A 17,705-nucleotide genomic window follows, 5' to 3' on the forward strand; every position below is an offset into this window, starting at 1 on the left:
GAAGGAGGAAGAGTGGACAAGCATTGTATGCAACTCAGTGATTCTTAACCAAGAGTTAAGCCCCCAGACCCCAGAGGATATTGGGCCATGTCTGCAGACATTTTTGATTGTCATAACCGAGAAGACGGGTACTACTGCCTCATGGTGCCAAAGATGCTGCTGATCATCCTACCATTCACAGGGAAGACCCTCACCAACAAAGAACTGTTTGACCCGAGGTGTCAATAGTGCTGGGGTTGTGAGACCCCGCGTGGAACTCAACACACACACAAATCTGGCTGCTTAGCATGCACTCTTTCTTGCCAACACATTTTTTTCCTGTTGCCTTTGACAGCATGTACAAGATATAAAACGCTTTCAGAGCTCTCTAAATGCATGTCCAGTCTACTTGGACTGGCTTCAGACAAACGTGACAGATGTAGCTTTTTTGGTTCCAGTGCCTTGCCAGTCAAGCATATCCATGTTTGCACATTACATCTGCGGCATCAGCAACAACGTCCCATGACTAAAGGAGTTTGCACAGCCATCTTCCACGAAACACCTTGAATTACTTTTCCTCCAATTCTTCTGGCTCACAGGTGCTCTTAACATCTCTCTTTGCTTTTGCCAGGTAAGCTATTCTGTTCCACTCCTCACGGTACTAAGACGACACTTGCCCTCTCCCTGCAAAGGAGATCCTCATTCACTAGTTCGATAAATACCAGTGGCACTCCTGTGTGGGCAAGGGCTGTTCTGGGTGCTGGGGAATGGCTGTGAACGAGACAAAAATGGCCCTTAGCCGGGACTTACATTCTGGTTGAGAAGACAGACAACGATTGAGAAAATAAATTATATCATGTCAGGCAATGAAAAGTGAATAATTTTTTAAAGATTTTATTTATTTGTTAGAGAGGGAGAGACAGAGACAACGTGAGGGGGGAGGGGCAGAGGGAGAAACAGACTCCCTGCTGAGCAGGGAGCCCAACGCGGGTGTCGGGACTTGATCCCAGGCTCAATCCCAGGACTCTCAGCCGACAGAGCCCCCCATGCACCCCAAAGTGAAGACACATTTAAGCAGGGTAAAGGGCTGAGCAGGAGGGTCATGATGACACCTGGGTTGAGGTGTGCAAGGAAGTCACTGCTGGCCGGTATTGTCTGAGCAGATAACTGAGCGCCGTGCAGGAAGGAGACACAAAGACAGGTTTTCGACAGCGTACTCTCTGCTCTGTGGAAGACATGTATATTGGCTTCCCAGGGCTGCTGTAACAAAGTATTGCAAACCGGCTGGCTTAAAACAGTGAAATTTATTCTCTGACAGTTCCAGGGGCTAGAAGTCCGGAAGCAAAGCATTGGCAGGGTTGGTTCCTTCTGGAGGCTCTGAGGGACAGTCTGGTCCATGCTTCTCTCCTAGGTCCCGGTCCTGGTGGGCAATCCTGGGTTTACACACCATGCCACTCCAATCTCTGCCCTTGTCTTCCCATAGCCTTCTCCCCCTACATTTTCTCTTTTTGTAAGTATAGCAAGTCATTGCTAATCCAGTGGACAAACTCACCCTCATCTAGTATGATCTCATTTAAATGTGGTTACACCTGCAAATACTATTTTCAGATAACATCACATTCACAGGTACCGGGGTTTAGGAATTTAATATATCTATTTGGGGAACATATTTCAGCTTCTAACATGATTGTTTGGGGTTATCACAATGACTAAGGGCACAACAGGAGTTTAGGAAAGGCGTCAGGGAGGCTAGGCAGACATCCTACAGTGTACAAAATGGTCCTGCATCCTTTTGAACGTTTCCAACGTATTCCTGTAAGTGAAAATCCTGTTAGTAATATATGAACCAGAACCTGATTCTGTTTTACATGGAAACATAAAGAATATTTACGGGGACTTAATATGCTCTAAATTCTCCCGGAATGCAGCTACTGGACTCACTGAGGTGATTGTATTTGTTCTTGTTTGGTTTCGTTTTTTAAATTTTAATGTATTTGACATATACCATTGTTTAAATTTATGGTGTATATACTTACTGTTTCCAGTGTGTATGTGTATACAATTTCCTCTGTCTTACATAAAAAATGGCATATTATATATAAACTATTTGCAGTTTATGTTTTTTTCACTTACTAAGGTATCCTGAAAAATCACTCTGTATGTATTCATAGAGATCTTCCTTATTCTTTCAAATCATTCTGATATGTGAATGTACAAAAGTCTGCAACCTATCCCCTATGTATGGGCACTTGGGTACTTTCCAATATGTTGCAATTATAAAAACACAATAAATAACCTGGTATCTGACTTTTGTACAGTTTGTTTGTTTATTTGTTTGGTTTTTGGTACTCTTCCAGCTTTATATTCAGGGTAAGCTACTAAAATTGCCTTTGTTATGTTAAAGGGTAAATGTATATGTGTTTCTATTCTTGAGGGATTATACTATTTTTTTTTTTTTTGCCAACCTGGTAGGTGAAAAATAGCATCTCAGTATGGTTTAAAGTTACATTTCTCTTATTATGAGAAAAGTTGAATATCTTTTAAAATGCTTCAGGGTAATCTATTTTCTGGTTAATTATCTGTGCATTTTGTCTAATTTTCTATTGGGTTTTGGTCTTTTTCCCTCTCATTTTTTAATAAGATTTTTTTTTTAACATCATCTCTACACCCAGCATGGGGCTCGACCTCACAACCCCGAGATCAAGTGTCTCACACCTTACAGACTGAGCCAGTGAGGTACTCCTCCCTCAATTTTTTTTTAACAAGTTCTTCATATATTTGGAGATAGTAGTCTTTTACCTGTAATAAATCTTGAAACTATTTTCTCCCACTTTGTCATTTACCTTTTGACTTGGTGACTTTCTTGTCATGCAAATAAATTTTATTTTTACATAGCTCAATCTGGTCAGACTGCTATTTTATTACATATGAATTTTGATGTCTTTTCTTTATTCAGAACTTTCCCAACAGTTGTCATCTATTATGCATAATCATGTAACCAGTGCCGGGCTGTGGTGATGTTTGAGTTACAAATACAGCACATGGGTATCTGTCTGCGTTTGTAGCTTTTTGGTCACATTACTCAGTCTAACTGCAAGACCAGACTATTGCATTACATCTGCTAATGTAGTTGTGCCTGGGAATTAATATATTAGAATGCATATTATAGTATAAATTATTTTCCTTTTTACCATTTATGACAATTAAGCATTAGAGTTATTCTATTGGAACTATAATTCATGACTGATGGTTTTCATTTTGGGAGCTAATATTTGTTTTAAAAGAGGGCATTTGGTCTGATAGAGTTCAGCACCACTCCTCTAGGGGAAGCATGTTTTCAGCTACGGGTCCAGCAAACATGTGTGCTGTCTTGGCTTTTCCAGGGCAGGGAACTCAAATGAGGCTGAAACCGCTGTGACAAGGGGAGACGTGGGAGGAATGAGTCACAGAAGTAACCAGGGTTCAGATCATCTAGGACCTTGAAGGTCATGGGAAGAGCTTTTCATCACACTTAGAATAAAATTCAGCGGAGCTTTGAGCAAGGGAGTGGCAGGAGCTGATTTAAGCTCCTGTATGAGAATGCAGAGGGCACCCTGGGGGGCCGGGGCATCCATCAGGAGTCCGAGGAGGAAGCCCAGGTGCTAAGGGATAGGAGGTTGGGATGGAGGGTATCCCAGGGGACATGTTGCAAACTAGTTGGTTTGGGGATATATTTTGAAGCTGGAGAGGCCTGGATTCACTCATGAAATTTATTCAGTCTTTTTTTTTTTTTTAAGATTTTATTTGTTTTTAAAAGATTTTTATTTATTTATTTGACAGACAGAGATTACAAGTAGGCAGAGAGTCAGGCAGAGAGAGAGAGGAGGAAGCAGCTCCCTGTTGAGCAGAGAGCCTAATGCGGGGCTCGATCCCAGGACCCTGAGATAATGACCTGAGCTGAAGGCAGAGGCTTAACCCACCCACTTAAGCCACTCAGGTGCCCCAGATTTATTCAGTCTTGCATGAAGAGTTATACAAGCCAGTTTTTCCACTTCAAGGAGCTTATATTCTAGAGGATGAGACCCTTACCCTACACACACACAAGCAATTATAAAACAATATGCTGAGGGCAATGATGGTGATTTGTGTGGTGTTCTAGGATATGGAGGAAGTGGAGAAGCACTAACATAGGCAGGGGGATGTTGATGGGAAGTAGCGGAGGGGGCTAGGGACAATTTCTAAAATGAATAATTGATCCCTTCAGCAAGTATTTCTTGAGCACCTACTAGGTACTAGGCACAGTTGTAGGCACTGGAGATACAGAAGCGAACAAAACAAACATCTTGTCCCCATGGAACTCACAGCTAGAAGTCACAAACTGAGATCTTCTTTTTTGGTGGAAGCAATCAATACTTGTTAGTGCGTATGGAACATAATTTATTGATGTTGTAAAACTATATATAGTCATAAGATTCTGGAAGGCCATTCCCTTGAGGCATCTGAAATGTTTTCAGATGGAAAGAAAAGGGAAGAGGAGGGAGGGTTTTGGCTGGAGTGGGAGGGAGGGCCGGTAGGGCTGGACTGACTTTTCAAAACAGACCCTAAATTCAGAACCTACCCTTGCTGGTACCCTGATCTTGAACTTCTAGCCTTCAGAATTGTGAGGGAAAAATTTCTGTTGTTTGTAACCACCCAGACCAGAGCACTCTGTTGGCTGGCTGAATTAAAGAGTACAACCTCGGGCTCTGCGTAGACCTGGTTTTAAGTCTTACGTTTGCACTTGCTAGCAAGTGGCAAGTTACTTCACTTTTCTGAGGTTGTTTCTTCAATTATAAATAAGAATAAAAGTACCTCGAAGGGTTGAAATTTTCTTTCTTTTTTAAAAGATTTTATTTATTTATTTTAGAGAGAGAGACAGTGAGAGCGGGAAGGGCAGGAGAGAAAGAGTATCTCAAGCTGACTCCATGCTGAGCGCAGAGCCTGATATGGGGCTCGATCCCAGGGATCTTGATCCCAGGGATCTTGGTCTGACTGAGCTGAAGCCAAGAGTCAGATGATTAACTGACTGTGCCACACAGGCCCCCCAGGGTGAGACGTTCTTGTGAAGACTTATTAAGCCCATACCCATAAAGTGTCAAATTATTAATACTCAACACGTATTATTAGTAAAAAGAAAAAGAAGCTATTAGTATACAAAACACACACGCGAAGATGTTCAAGCTGTATTTAATATCGCAAAACAGGCATCGGAAATAGGACAATGGTCAAAGGATCATGCTACACCACTAGCAGAGTATTATTTAGTCATTACAATGATAATTATGAATATGAAAGGGATTATTTTTTCCCAAATACTTCCCAAATACTTCCTGCATAAACTCTGGTCCAGCCAGCCTGGTTTACTCGCCCACAAAACATTAAGTGCCTCCCACTTGCTGGCCTTCTGTGTTAGTTACTAGAGTAAAACTAGTATGTGTGAGATGTTTTGGAGTTTATAAAGAACTTTGACATTTGTCAGTGACATTGTCACTGAAGTCTAGCAGAGCGGTTCAAAGATGGACTCAGGTCAGACAGACCTGCATTGGAATCACCAGGCATAGTTATGAGACCTTCGATGAGTTAGACGAGGTCTCAGTTTCCATAACAGTAATAATTTTGTACCTGCCTGTGGGGTTAGTGTACCCATTAAGGGAGACAGTGCTTGGGAACCTCAAACAACAAACAACTTTGATGTAGCGGTAGATAATACTATTATAATTATGAGGGACTTGCCCATGGTCCCGTAGGATCAGTGAAGGTCATACAGTCAGCAAAGGACAGAGGCAGGACTGGAATCCAGATTCATTCTTTTATGGTTGTAGAAGCGGACTTTATTTAGTACATAAGCACATACATACACGCACCCACTCGCACATCAAAATAACACATGTGAAGTGCTTTATATGGTGTTTAGTAACTGCCTTGCCCCCCAGCCCGGTGTGCCAAAATCTTTGAAGCTTCCCAGACTTATGACTAAAAATATAGGACCGGTTCTGCCAGACATGACAGATAAATGATTATTCTTGCCAGAGCCTCACCTGTAAGATGGGGCTAATGAAATTGCCTACTGGTTCACGTAAGGATTAATTACATCTTTGCAACATGCTTTGAATTTCTCAAAGATGCCACGTAGGTGGCAGGCATCCTTTAGGATGGTGTTCTTGCGTGACTGTTGTGACAGCCCCTGTCTGTCAGCATCACTCAGTGCCAAGCTTCAGAGCTAGGCAATATTGTGCTTGTAATTGTTGGTCTCCCCGCCCAGCTTTTTAAAGTCCTTTTTTAAGAGAAACAATTGGAAATACACTTCAACACAGCAGGAAAGACAGAGTTGTGGTCATCTTTTCTACCTCTCAATCTTTCTTAAGTTTTTGACATTGAACCTGTTCCTTTCTGAACAAACCTTTCTACATATTTTGAAAATTAATTTTAAAATACATAGTACATAGAGTTGGGACATTTAAAAGGTATAAAAGGGGGCGCCTGGGTGTTTCAATGGGTTAAAGCCTCTGCCTTCGGCTCAGGTCATGATCCTGGGGTCCTGGGATCGAGCCCCGCATCAGGCTCTCTGCTCAGCAGGGAGCCTGCTTCCCCCTCTCTCTCTGCCTGCCTCACTGCCTACTTGTGATCTCTGTCAAATAAATAAATAAAATCTTAAAAAATAATAAAAGGTATAAAAGAATATGCAGTAAAATGTCTCTTTCCTACTCTTGTCTCCCAGCCTTTGAGTTTCCCTTCCCAGAGGTAACTGCTGTTCCAAGCAGTTACCATGTGTGTATTTGTGTGTGTGCTTTCTGTACAACACAACCATGTCATGGCATAGTGTGTACATTGTACTGTAACTCTTGTGTCCTTTTTGCTATATTATTAGAGATCATTCCATTTTGGGGTGTAGAAAGTTATTGTTTTCCAGTAAAGGTTGATAGTATTTGATCATATGGATAAACCATAGTTTAATCAGTTTCTTATTGATGGATAATCAGATATTTCCAATCTCTTGTGCACTTAAGAAAACAAAAAGTTGGGAGTCTATCTAAAGCTTAAATTCCTAGAAATGTGTTTCAATATTGCTAAAGTGCCTGCCAGAGAGGCTATACCAATGTATATTCTCATCAGTAATTCATATGAGCACCTATTTCCCCCACGCTTCCACGATGTTTCCTAGAACTTACCTAATCATTACCTGCATGTTTTTAAATGATGACTTGTGTTAATGACAGTAACATAGGGACTTCCTTACAAGTTAAGCAATTAAAGTCTAGAGCAAGCTGTTTGGGAACATTGGGGAAGTCCTCTATTTAAGATAGCTAAGAATAAACCACCTTTTTATTGCCCAGAATAGTTTATCACAATCTATAGAGATTTTACAGAGAGAAACAGAAAAATCCTGAATGTCCATCTAGTCTGATGGTTCTCAAAGAATGGTCTGCAGATAACTTGGATCAGAATCACATGGTGGGAGAGGATAGGGTTTTGAAAATGCAGATTTCTATTTCTAAAAGTGATACGCTTTCATTGTAAAACATTTCAAAAAGAGAATAGTAATAATGTTGATGTTCCTTTAAGGCCTAGACATGAATTTATCTCATTTGAATCTTAACAACAATCCTATGAATGCAGTACTATTGTTCTCCCTTCTCCCATTTTACAGATGAGGAAACTAAGGCACAGCGAGATTGTAATTTTTACAATTTCATCAGAGAAACCTTCCTTAGCTTTCCACAAAAGCTAGATAACCCATTTTCTCTTATCGTACCTTAGATACAATGGGTAGTGGGGAGGTGCAGAGAATGAATCTCAGGCAGTATCTTCAAATATTATGTTATTTATACAATGCTCTGGCTTTTATTGTATATCAAAATTATGTTCTAAGGTTGTACTAATTTATATTCCTACCAGCTCTGTATAAATGAAGAGTTTTCTCATATATTCACTATGCTTGATATCCATTAGGTCCCCAAATGTTACATGTTTTTATCAGACTGTGGAATATTTAGTGCCCTTTTATTGTGTAAAAACTTGTTTTTTGCTAATGGACATCAGGGATGTTGTGCTAAGAAATTTTTTCTAAAATAATATATTGTTCAAAAACTAACGATGTACTGTATGGTGACTAACATAACATAATAAAAAAATAAAATAATCCATTGTTGAACACACTTTGCTGTTTGAAATTTTATTGGTATAGATGGAAAATTCCATTCTCCCCGAGAGATCTAAACTATATGGGTCATTCTAATACACGATTTTCAATCTAGGTGCACATGTTTCCATAAGGACCTTTCAGACCCAATAGTCCACATTTATCCTAAATTTGAGATTTTAAAGGAAAGAGGACCTCCGGTCTGCTTCTCAGCTCAGGCCTAGGCTTGATGTTAACACTTTTACACACAGCACTGCTTTGCTTTGAACCCATCAAATCACTGCTTCATTTAAATTTTACCAAAATTTTACTTCACCCACTCTTTTGATTGATGAGATGGTCCAGGTTCCTCTAGAGTGCAGTGTCCCCTTCTGCAGCAAATAAAGCTAATTCTGGACTACAGGTGTGTCCCTAGTGGTTTTTATTGGATGGCTTAATCAATTGTGTGTGTGTGTGTGTGTGTGTGTGTGTGTGTAATCAAACTTAAACTGCAGCACCTACATCTGAAAACAACAGGTAAAGTTCTATCTTCCTATCTTTTTACAGATTCTTTAAGAATAGGACGGATTCTCATCTATTTGTAATTTAAAATCCTACTTGATAGTTAAGATCATTTCTACTTTCAGTCCCTCCAACATTCCAAGCTGGTCGGAGCGGCTGTTTTCTCGGCGTGGAAAACTCCTCAGTTCTTTGCCTGGGGCGGTAGTGGGGTAGCGGGGGTGGTTCAGCTCAAAGGTCACCTCCCCGAAAAAGTTCTCCCTGATCATTCTCATCTAAAGTAGCTATCTTTTCCACACTCCCCTGCTCCCACCCAGCCACTCCTATTTTATTATATTCTTTACTTTTTTCACTCGCTGAAATTACCGTATTCACTAATCTAGCAGTTGTCTATCCTCATTAGAATGTAAGCTCCAGGAGAGAAGGTACCGCGACAGCTGTGATAGTCGCAGGATCCCCGGTGCCTAGAACTCACCTCACACTTGCTAAGCCCCGCACAGACATTTGTGGAATGCAAGAACAAACGAGGAAGTGTGTGATTTTCCTCCTTCCTTTTTAAACACCGCCCGAGAAGACCCACCTGGATTACAAACCCGGCTTGAACTGAGTAGCAGGCGTTCAGCTTCGCCATTGGTTGGAGTATTTGCCGTTGCCCCTGGCAACCACTGTTTCCCACCAGTCGTGTCTTCGCCTCTTATGGCCCCGCCCCTATTGCCCCGCCCCCGGACCGCCGAGCTTTTCAGCCCAGTGGCAAAAATCCGTGCTTGCCCTTTAAGCGGCGGGACTTCTGGTCAACGTCTTCCGTGGCCGCCGGAAGGGGAAGTTTGCCTTCGAACGCTCCCTCGCTCGTCCGAATTCGGTGGCGCCACGTCCGCCCATCTCCGCCTTTTTATCCGCGGCTTGGGCGGCTTCCGCCTCGACACCTTCCACTCGCGGAGCGGGCCGGGTCCTGAGGGGCCAGGGACGGGGAGTGGGACGGCTGTGCCTGTTCTGGCCACTTAAAAGGCGAAGATGTCGGACATCGGGGACTGGTTCAGGAGCATCCCGGCCATCACGCGCTATTGGTTCGCCGCCACTGTCGCGGTGCCCTTGGTTGGCAAACTCGGTCTCATCAGCCCGGCCTACTTCTTCCTCTGGCCCGAAGCCTTCCTCTATCGCTTCCAGGTACTGACCAGCGACGAGCAGAGTGGAGACTTCAGGTCCCAGGAGGCCTGTCGGCTGCGGAGCGTACACCCGGCATGTTGCGGGCGCGCGGTGCCTGGTGGGATTTGTAGTGCGACCGCTCCAGCGGTTTAGGGCGGGTCCTGTGGTCGGGGGGCGGGGTGGAGGCGAGGGGGTCCGGAGCTCTATGGCCAGGATGGCTGGAGCAGTGGGTTTGGCCTGGTAAAAAGGGACTGATTTCGCTCCTATAAGATTATGCTCCCCGCCCTCTGCATTCAGAGGAGGCAGTGGGAAGGTAATTCTCTGATAGTTGTTAATCTTTTGGGCGCCGGTGATTAGCAGCTTGGGTCCACCTGGAGCAGGTGCCCTCTGACCTTGCTCTGCCACCCACGTGGGTGCCATGTGGTTGTCAATTTACTCAACATCCAGTTCTTCTTGTATTAATGGAGCTTCTCCCCAACCCCCCCCCCCTTTGTGGGAGTAGTTTGAAATCAGATGCAAGAGTTGTTTGCATTTCATCCAGTCGTACCTGGTATCTGGCATGTAATAGAATGTATGAAGGACTAAGTAAAGAGTAAATTGGTCCAGAAATAGAAGGCCTAGTTATTTGTTTAAGTATGAAGGAAACTGTCCAGAGTATTTCTGGCAAGAGAGTATTAGTTTCCCAGACATGATCCTTATTCACTGGAGTCTGTGATTTAGATCATTAATCAGTGGCAGGTCAGATATTAACATCTGAGATTAATTTGAGCACATTAATTGACATGTGGATAACACTGTCTTGTCTTCCCTCTCTTGACTGCTGTTTCTTACTCTCTTTTCCTGGTTCCTCATCTTCCTGACCTTTAACTGTTGTGATGTGCCCCAGGGATCAGTTATAGGAACTTTTCTCTTTACTCTTCTAGCTGTAGGTGATCTCATTTAGCTCCATGGCGTTAAATACATTCTATACACTGAAGACTCTCAAATACAAATATACATATTTTCAGTCCAGATCTGTCTCCTGATTTCCAGCTGTCAGTTTGGAATTTATCTCTCTGATGACTAATAGGCATCTCAAATTTAAAATGTCCCAAACTGGATACCCTTTGTCCTTTGCTCTAGAAGTATATAGCAATTCTATTATTACAGGAGCTCAAACTAGTAGTCATAGAATCATCTTCAGCTTTTCTTCCACATCCCACAATTTGCCAGCTAATTGTTTGCTCAATTTTACATATATATCCAGGTCCCTTTTCATTCTCCATTACAAGCCATTATCATTTCAGCCCAGTTCTTTTCTTTTCTCTAGACAGCTGGAGTGATCCTTATAAAATATAAACCAAGTCCGTCAGTCCTCTGCCCTGAACCTTCCAATGTCTTCTCAACTCAGATGTGTAAAATGCAAGTCTTTTCAGTGGCCTACAAGACCCTCTACTTCTGCTCTGACTTTGTCTCCTGCCACTCTCCACCTTCCTTACACATTAGGCTCCACAGTGGAATTCTTGTTCCTTCAGCAGCCAACTCTCTCCTCAGGTCCTTAGCGCATGTTGTTTCTCTGAGGAAGATAACCATGATTACTTCCTTGCCTTCAAGTCTCTTCCCCAGTGCCGCCTTATTGCCAAGGCTTTATGGATTGCCGTACATAAAATAGTACCCCTTCTTCATGCCATCTCCCTTATCCTTAATTTTACTTGCTACGTATCACCTGTTGGCATCTGTTAGTCGGCTTCCCTTCAGAAAATCAGGCTCCATGAGAACGAGACCCCTGACTTGTTTACTGCCATCTTTGTTAAACAGAATAGTGCCTGGCACATAGCATGTGCTTTCATGTTGGTTGAATGCATGGAAATAATTGGCACTTACTAGCGTTGGGCACTGGAGCCACAATAGTGAATAGGACAGAAAGTCCCAGCTCCCATGAAGAAAGAGAGGCGTGTGATAGAGAGTGACTTAACATCTGATGGAATGTTCCAGAAAGGCTTCAGAGATGATATCTGAACTGAAATCTGAATGCCAAGGAGCCAGCTTTGGGAGGATCTGGCTCTGGGGACAACTGTCTAAGAAGAAGAAATAGTAAGTGGAAGGCTGAGAGGCAGGGCCTAGAAACAGAAGGAAGAGTGGTTAGCTTAGTTCAGAGTCAGCTGTAGGGATGAGGATTGGTAGGTGAGGACAGAAGTAATGAGGGATCAGTACGATAAAGCAGAGATGGAAGGGTAGCCTGGACCTGGATTGCTCAAGGCTTTGTGGCTTGGACTTTATTTTGAAATAAATAGGACTAATAAATAAATAAACCAGGAAGGCTTTGGAGCATTTTGTTTTTATTTTATTTTTTTAAAGATTTTATTTTTTTATTTGACAGACAGAGATCACAAGTAGGCAGAGAGGCAGGGAGAGAGAGAGGAGGAAGCAGGCCCCCCGCCGAGCAGAGAGCCCGATGTGGGGCTCAATCCCAGGATCCCGGGATCATGCCCTGAGCTGAAGGCAGAGGCTTTAACCTACTGAGCCACCCAGGCGCCCCACTTTGGAGCATTTTGAACAGAAGACTGACAACATTGCTTTGACTGCTCTGTGGGATGGACTTGATACAGGGAGAGGCAGGAATCAAGTTAGAAGGCAAGAGAGATGATGCTTTGGGCCAGGGTGGCCGCGAAGATAGAAGTGGATGGATTTGGGAGTTGAGTGGCCCAAGGTTGCTGCTGAATGGATGTGAAGGGGGAAAGGCTGAAGGCAGCAGCACTCAGAGAGGTCACTGTTTCCACACGGGATGGTGGAGCCCTTTACCAAGATGGGAAATGTTTAGGAAGGCATAAGTTTGGGCGTGGGGGGGTGGTGGATAAAGAGTTCTGTCTTGACCACCTTAAGTCTAGAGATGCTTCTTAGGCATCCAGATGCAGAAGTTAAGTAAGCAGTTGGATGTTAGAAAATGATTTGGGCCCGCAGTCAGAATTGCACACTGTTTTCTATTTATTTGCTTTGGTAATTATTTGTGACCTAGTGAATGTCGTGTGATTTGTGCCTGGCGAGTGGCATGTTGGGTCATGTGTGTACAGGAGGAGCAGTGGTTGTAAATCCTTTTGTGAGAAGGATGTGGTCAGAACGGGCTCTTTGGCCCTCCTTGCAGAGTGTCGCTCACTTGTGCAGTCAGACAAGTGAAGTACGAAAGCCTTTCTAAGAGACCAGGTAAATACTGACAGCAGTGACTTGATTATCAGAATCATCACTCGTCCCAGCTCCCATGCTTTTCCCATCTCCCACACGTTGTCTTGTCCGGGCTCATCCCGAGACCGGGGAGAAGCTGCTGGGAGCAGGGACAGCGCACTGATTGTCCACCTGTGAAAAGGCCCGTGTCTGTATCTTCTTTCTGCTCCTCTGGCTCCTACCCATCCTGGACAGATGTCGCTTTCAGACCCACCTGGAGGAACTCGTTTGCAGACGAAGCCTTTGAAGGAAGAACTCCGTCTCGGAGGCAGATGTGTGACAAGCAGCGCGTGTTGTGCTTTCTGTTAGAGGCTCATCTTTTCCTTAGAAGCTGAGTCTTGAACAGCTTAAAAAAAAAACCTGATTCAGAATTGTGGGTTCACGTTGGAAGGGATGAAAGTCACTTCTTCTCATCTGTAGGTCTCGTCTGAGTAGCCTATTGGTTTGGAACTGCAAAATTTCAAGTGTTCTTTGCTTAGTTTGGGTCAGAGTGTTAAGACTCACTACGCTGTTGTCCCAGATTCCTAGTCCCTCACATTTCACAGTCATCCATCAAATAATTCATAATGATGAAATGTCTTCATATGGGTCCTTGATTAACTAGGAGAGCTGGTAATTTCTTGCAGCCCCGGAGGTGTCTGAGATCGTCTCCTGGGGCTGCTGGTTGCTTTGGACGGAATCAGCTCGCCCCCTTCCGTGTGTGTTGCATTTCCGTGTTTGCTCATTCAGCTCAGGATGCCTGAGACAAGTGTCACTGCTCTTGGTAGACAGCTGCGGATACGGTTTCCACTTCAGTGAGTCAAAGATAGTTCTGAGCTGTCTTGTCTAACTCCTTCGCATAGTATCTACCAAAATACACAGTTCAGTGTTTAGCAAACATTCTTGAGGGTGATTTCTTCCAAGTCAGTTATCTACTTTTCCTTAAAATAGAATGAACATGGGATTTCAAGTAGTTGAGTCATGGTTCCCCAAGCCTGGCTCAGACCCTTACTGGTTCTCTGCCCTTAGGCAAGTTACTTATCCTTTCTGAGGCTCAATTTTGTTATCTGAAAGTGGGGATAGTTTAATACCATATGGACTCTGATCTAACTCCATTGATTATAAGGTGCTTCATCAACTAAGTACAACTTTTTGGGAGGGATGGGAGAGTAGAAATTCCATATATATATATATACATATATATATATATAGCCACATCCTAGTTTTAGAAACATAAAAACAAGTATCCTTAAATTGAGGAGGTATGTTCTCTGCTTCATGCCTCTGTTACGTAAAATTCATATAGAAAAATGCAAAGTCCCCATAAATAGTCTGGTAAATAATCTATTAAAAAATAGTGCCCATTTTTATTTACTAGCTGATAATAATTCCTGCTATCACTACCTTTTCTCTGTGGGCAGGAAGATTTTAATTTTAACTTGTAACTAAACTTGAAATATAACTGCTGGATTATTATCCCATATTTTGCCCCCTTAAAAGCATCCTGACTTTAGATGAGAAGAGATGAACTCTCAGTTGCGATGATTTGTTTTTAGGAATCGTAAGAGATGGCACCAGCCAGATCTGTGATTTGGGTCTTCTGCTTGTATTTGCCAAGCTTTTGCTTATGTTATCACCTTTAACCCTGATGATAGCAACCCTAGCAGATTAGTAATATTCATATATATATATATAAATATGATATATGATATATATTCATTCTTATGTCTATATCTATATATATCATACCACATCGTCTTTATCCATGTGTTGATGGACTTCTGGGCTCTTTCCAGTTTAGCTATTGTGAACATTGCTGCTATAAATGTTGGGGTGCAGGTACCCCTTCAGATCACTACATTTGTGCCTTTGGGATAAATACCTTAAGGGGGACATGGGGTATAATGAGCCCTGGGTATTATATAAGACTGATGAATCACTGAACTCTACCTCTGAAACTGATAATACACTATATGTTAATTCATTGACTTAAATAATAAAGTTGGGGCGCCTGGGTGGCTCAGTGGGCTAAGCCTCTGCCTTTGGCTCAGGTCATGATCTCAGGGTCCTGGGATCGAGCCCTGCATTGGGCTCTCTGCTCGGCAGGGAGCCTGCTTCCCCCTCTCTCTTTCTGCCTGCCTCTCTGCCTACTTGTGATCTCTCTCTGTCAAATAAATAAATAAAATATTAAAAAAAAAGAAAATATATTAAATAATAAAGTTTAAAAAAAAAAAGAGCGTATTGGGGGAGAGAGACCTATTATGCACATAACCAGAAGGGAGATGAACTTGGTCTATAGACTGAGCATAGAAGTAGCCTCAAGGTTTTGATTAGAGCTTCAGTGGCTAGGGTTTTGGTATATACAGCTTTAAAAGCTTTCCTTAACAGTCCTGTCCACTTCAGGCAGTTGTGCTGTGGTCTGTAGATAAGGTTGCCCATTAGATTATAGCTTTAACTTTTTATGGAATTACTAGTATACTGGTAGTAAAGTATATGTATTATATATTTATAGCTTGTCAAATTTTTAAAAACTGAATGCCTGTATATGACCAGTACCCAGATCAAGAAGGAAAACATTTCTAACACCCCCCACACTATCCTACAGCTCCCTTCTGATAACTGTCTCCTCCAACGGTAACTACTATTACAGATTATTTTTGCCATTTTTTTTTTTTTTACCTTATGTAAATGAAATCCTACAGTATATACTCTTCTGTGTCTGGTCTCTTTTTGACAGTGTGTAGGAGTCACCCATTTTGTTGCACGTGATTATAGATAGATTACCATAGATGACCATCTCTTTACCCATTCTACTGGTAATGGGCATTTTGGATAGTTTCCAGTTCAGGCCATAAAGAATAGTGTTGTCAACATTCCAGTACATGTCTTGGTGAACACAGGTATGTGTTTCTGTTGAGTACATACCTACGAGTAGAATGAATGGCTTCTTCTTTTTTTAGTGCAATCATCACTGACATTTACTGAAAAATACTTAAATTGTGTCATGGACTATTTGATTTCATCCCCTCTTATCAGGCTTGTTTTAATGATTAGACAACACATTTTTAAAGAGGGAACAAGCAAGGCACCAAATGATTATGTTCTGTGCCCAGCTCATGCAGATAGTTACTGGTGGAATCAGGATTCTGACCCCACTAAAAATTATTCCACACTGTTTGGCCTTCCAGTAAAATTTCTTTTCCCCACAGATTTGAAATACTACCTTGATAATACACCAACTTGCCACAAGTATATCGGTCTGTTTATGGACTTTCTATTCTATTTCAGTGATCTATTTGTCTATTCTTATACTACCTTGTGATCATTTAAAATATCTAATCTGATCCTGTTATGCTCCTTAATTAAAATTTTAACAAGCTTCTGTTGACCTTACAATGAAATCCAAACTCTTTAGCATATCCTATAAGGACCCTGCCCAGCCACCTCCCTCCTAACTCTGGAGCCTCAGATGTGGGTACAGATCTCTTTCCGCTATGTTCTAGTTAGAAGAACCTTCTGGTAGATGTCTGTGTAGGCCAAGCAGTCATTCCATGTAACACCTGTGTCTCCTTTCCTTTGTTCATATGCTTCCTGTGCCTCGTTTTCTCTACTTCATATACTAGGCAAGCACCCATGGTTTGAAATGTACATGGTGGGAACTCCAGGGATCTTCCCAATCCTTTGTTAAGGTCCCAGTGAACTGTGGCCACAGTGTAACACTTGTGCTGAGTTACTCTCTGTGCTCAAGCAGTCATCTGCATAGGTTCCTTTGTGTGCGCGCATGGTAGTGGTTCAAATCTTGGATCCTAGGCAATCCTTAGAGCCCCTAGGTACTTTTGCCCCAGTTTCTCAGTTGCAGTCACGACACACTCAGTTATACAAAGGGGATACACTTGGTGCACAGACAGTTCATCATTGACTGTACCTAGTTAAGTTTGGCCTGAATGGAAAAATTGATAAGCTGGGGTGTGGTAAGGTGGGCGCAGCCGGGGTGTGATAAGGTGGGTCCAGCTGTGTGTTATATCGGAAGAATAAGCAGGAAGGATGTTGGGGACTTCTCTTTCCTTGAGTGCACTGGGATCTTTCTTTTTAGGTTTTAGTTTATCCTTCTCCTTAAGCTTCTCATCTCAGAGACTAAGCATTCGCTTCATGGTTGTATACTTACTTTTTTTTTTTTCTTTCTTTCTTTATTTGACAGAGAGAGAGATCACAAGTAGGCCGAGAGGCAGGCAGAGAGAGAGGAAGGCAGAGAGAGAGGAAGGGAAGCAGGCTCCCTGCTGAGCAGAAAGCCTGATGCGGGGCTCTATCCTAGGACCTCGAGATCATGACCTGAGCCGAAGGCAGAGGCTTAACCCACTGAGCCACCCAGGTGCCCCCTGTATACTTCCTTTTGCTTTTTTTTTGCTTCCGAATGTTTACGCCCCACTCTTGTTTCTCGAATGGATGGCCTCTAATAGCTCTTTCAAAGTCCACAATTGAACCTGAGTGCCTTTCATTTGTTTTTCTTGCCTACCTAGGTTGTCCAAAAAAAAAAAAAAAAAAAGCCCACACTTAGCTAACATCAGCATTTGGCAATGAGGTACTCCCCCTCTTTCTTGTTGGTGATCTATGTAGAATTTCTTAACTCCAAGTCAACCGGTCCATACTGTTTCGGGAAAAATCTTTGTTTTGGGTACTTAAAAAGCCCCACTTTAGACTCTGGGTAGCATCTGTAATGATTTCAGTGGCAGGTTGTTCGGGAGATTTTTAG

At 42.5% G+C, this 17,705-nt stretch overlaps 1 protein-coding gene and 1 pseudogene across 1 annotated transcript in view; one reads left to right on the plus strand and one right to left on the minus strand.

Moving 5' to 3' along the window:
• Nucleotides 1–9,397: 9,397 nt before the first annotated feature.
• The window catches only part of DERL1 (derlin 1), a 28,896-nt gene continuing 20,588 nt past the window's right edge, over nt 9,398–17,705 (plus strand). The window contains exon 1 of the mRNA XM_032858404.1: nt 9,398–9,799. Within this exon, the coding sequence (XP_032714295.1) occupies nt 9,647–9,799 (153 nt within the window). The 5' untranslated portion in view covers nt 9,398–9,646. The remainder of the gene's footprint in view (nt 9,800–17,705) is intronic.
• Nucleotides 9,831–17,130, minus strand: LOC116868248 (annotated as a pseudogene).

Source organism: Lontra canadensis, unplaced genomic scaffold, assembly GCF_010015895.1.
Source record: "Lontra canadensis isolate GAN:19392208 unplaced genomic scaffold, GSC_riverotter_1.0 scaffold15, whole genome shotgun sequence".
Taxonomy (NCBI): Eukaryota; Metazoa; Chordata; class Mammalia; order Carnivora; family Mustelidae; genus Lontra; species Lontra canadensis.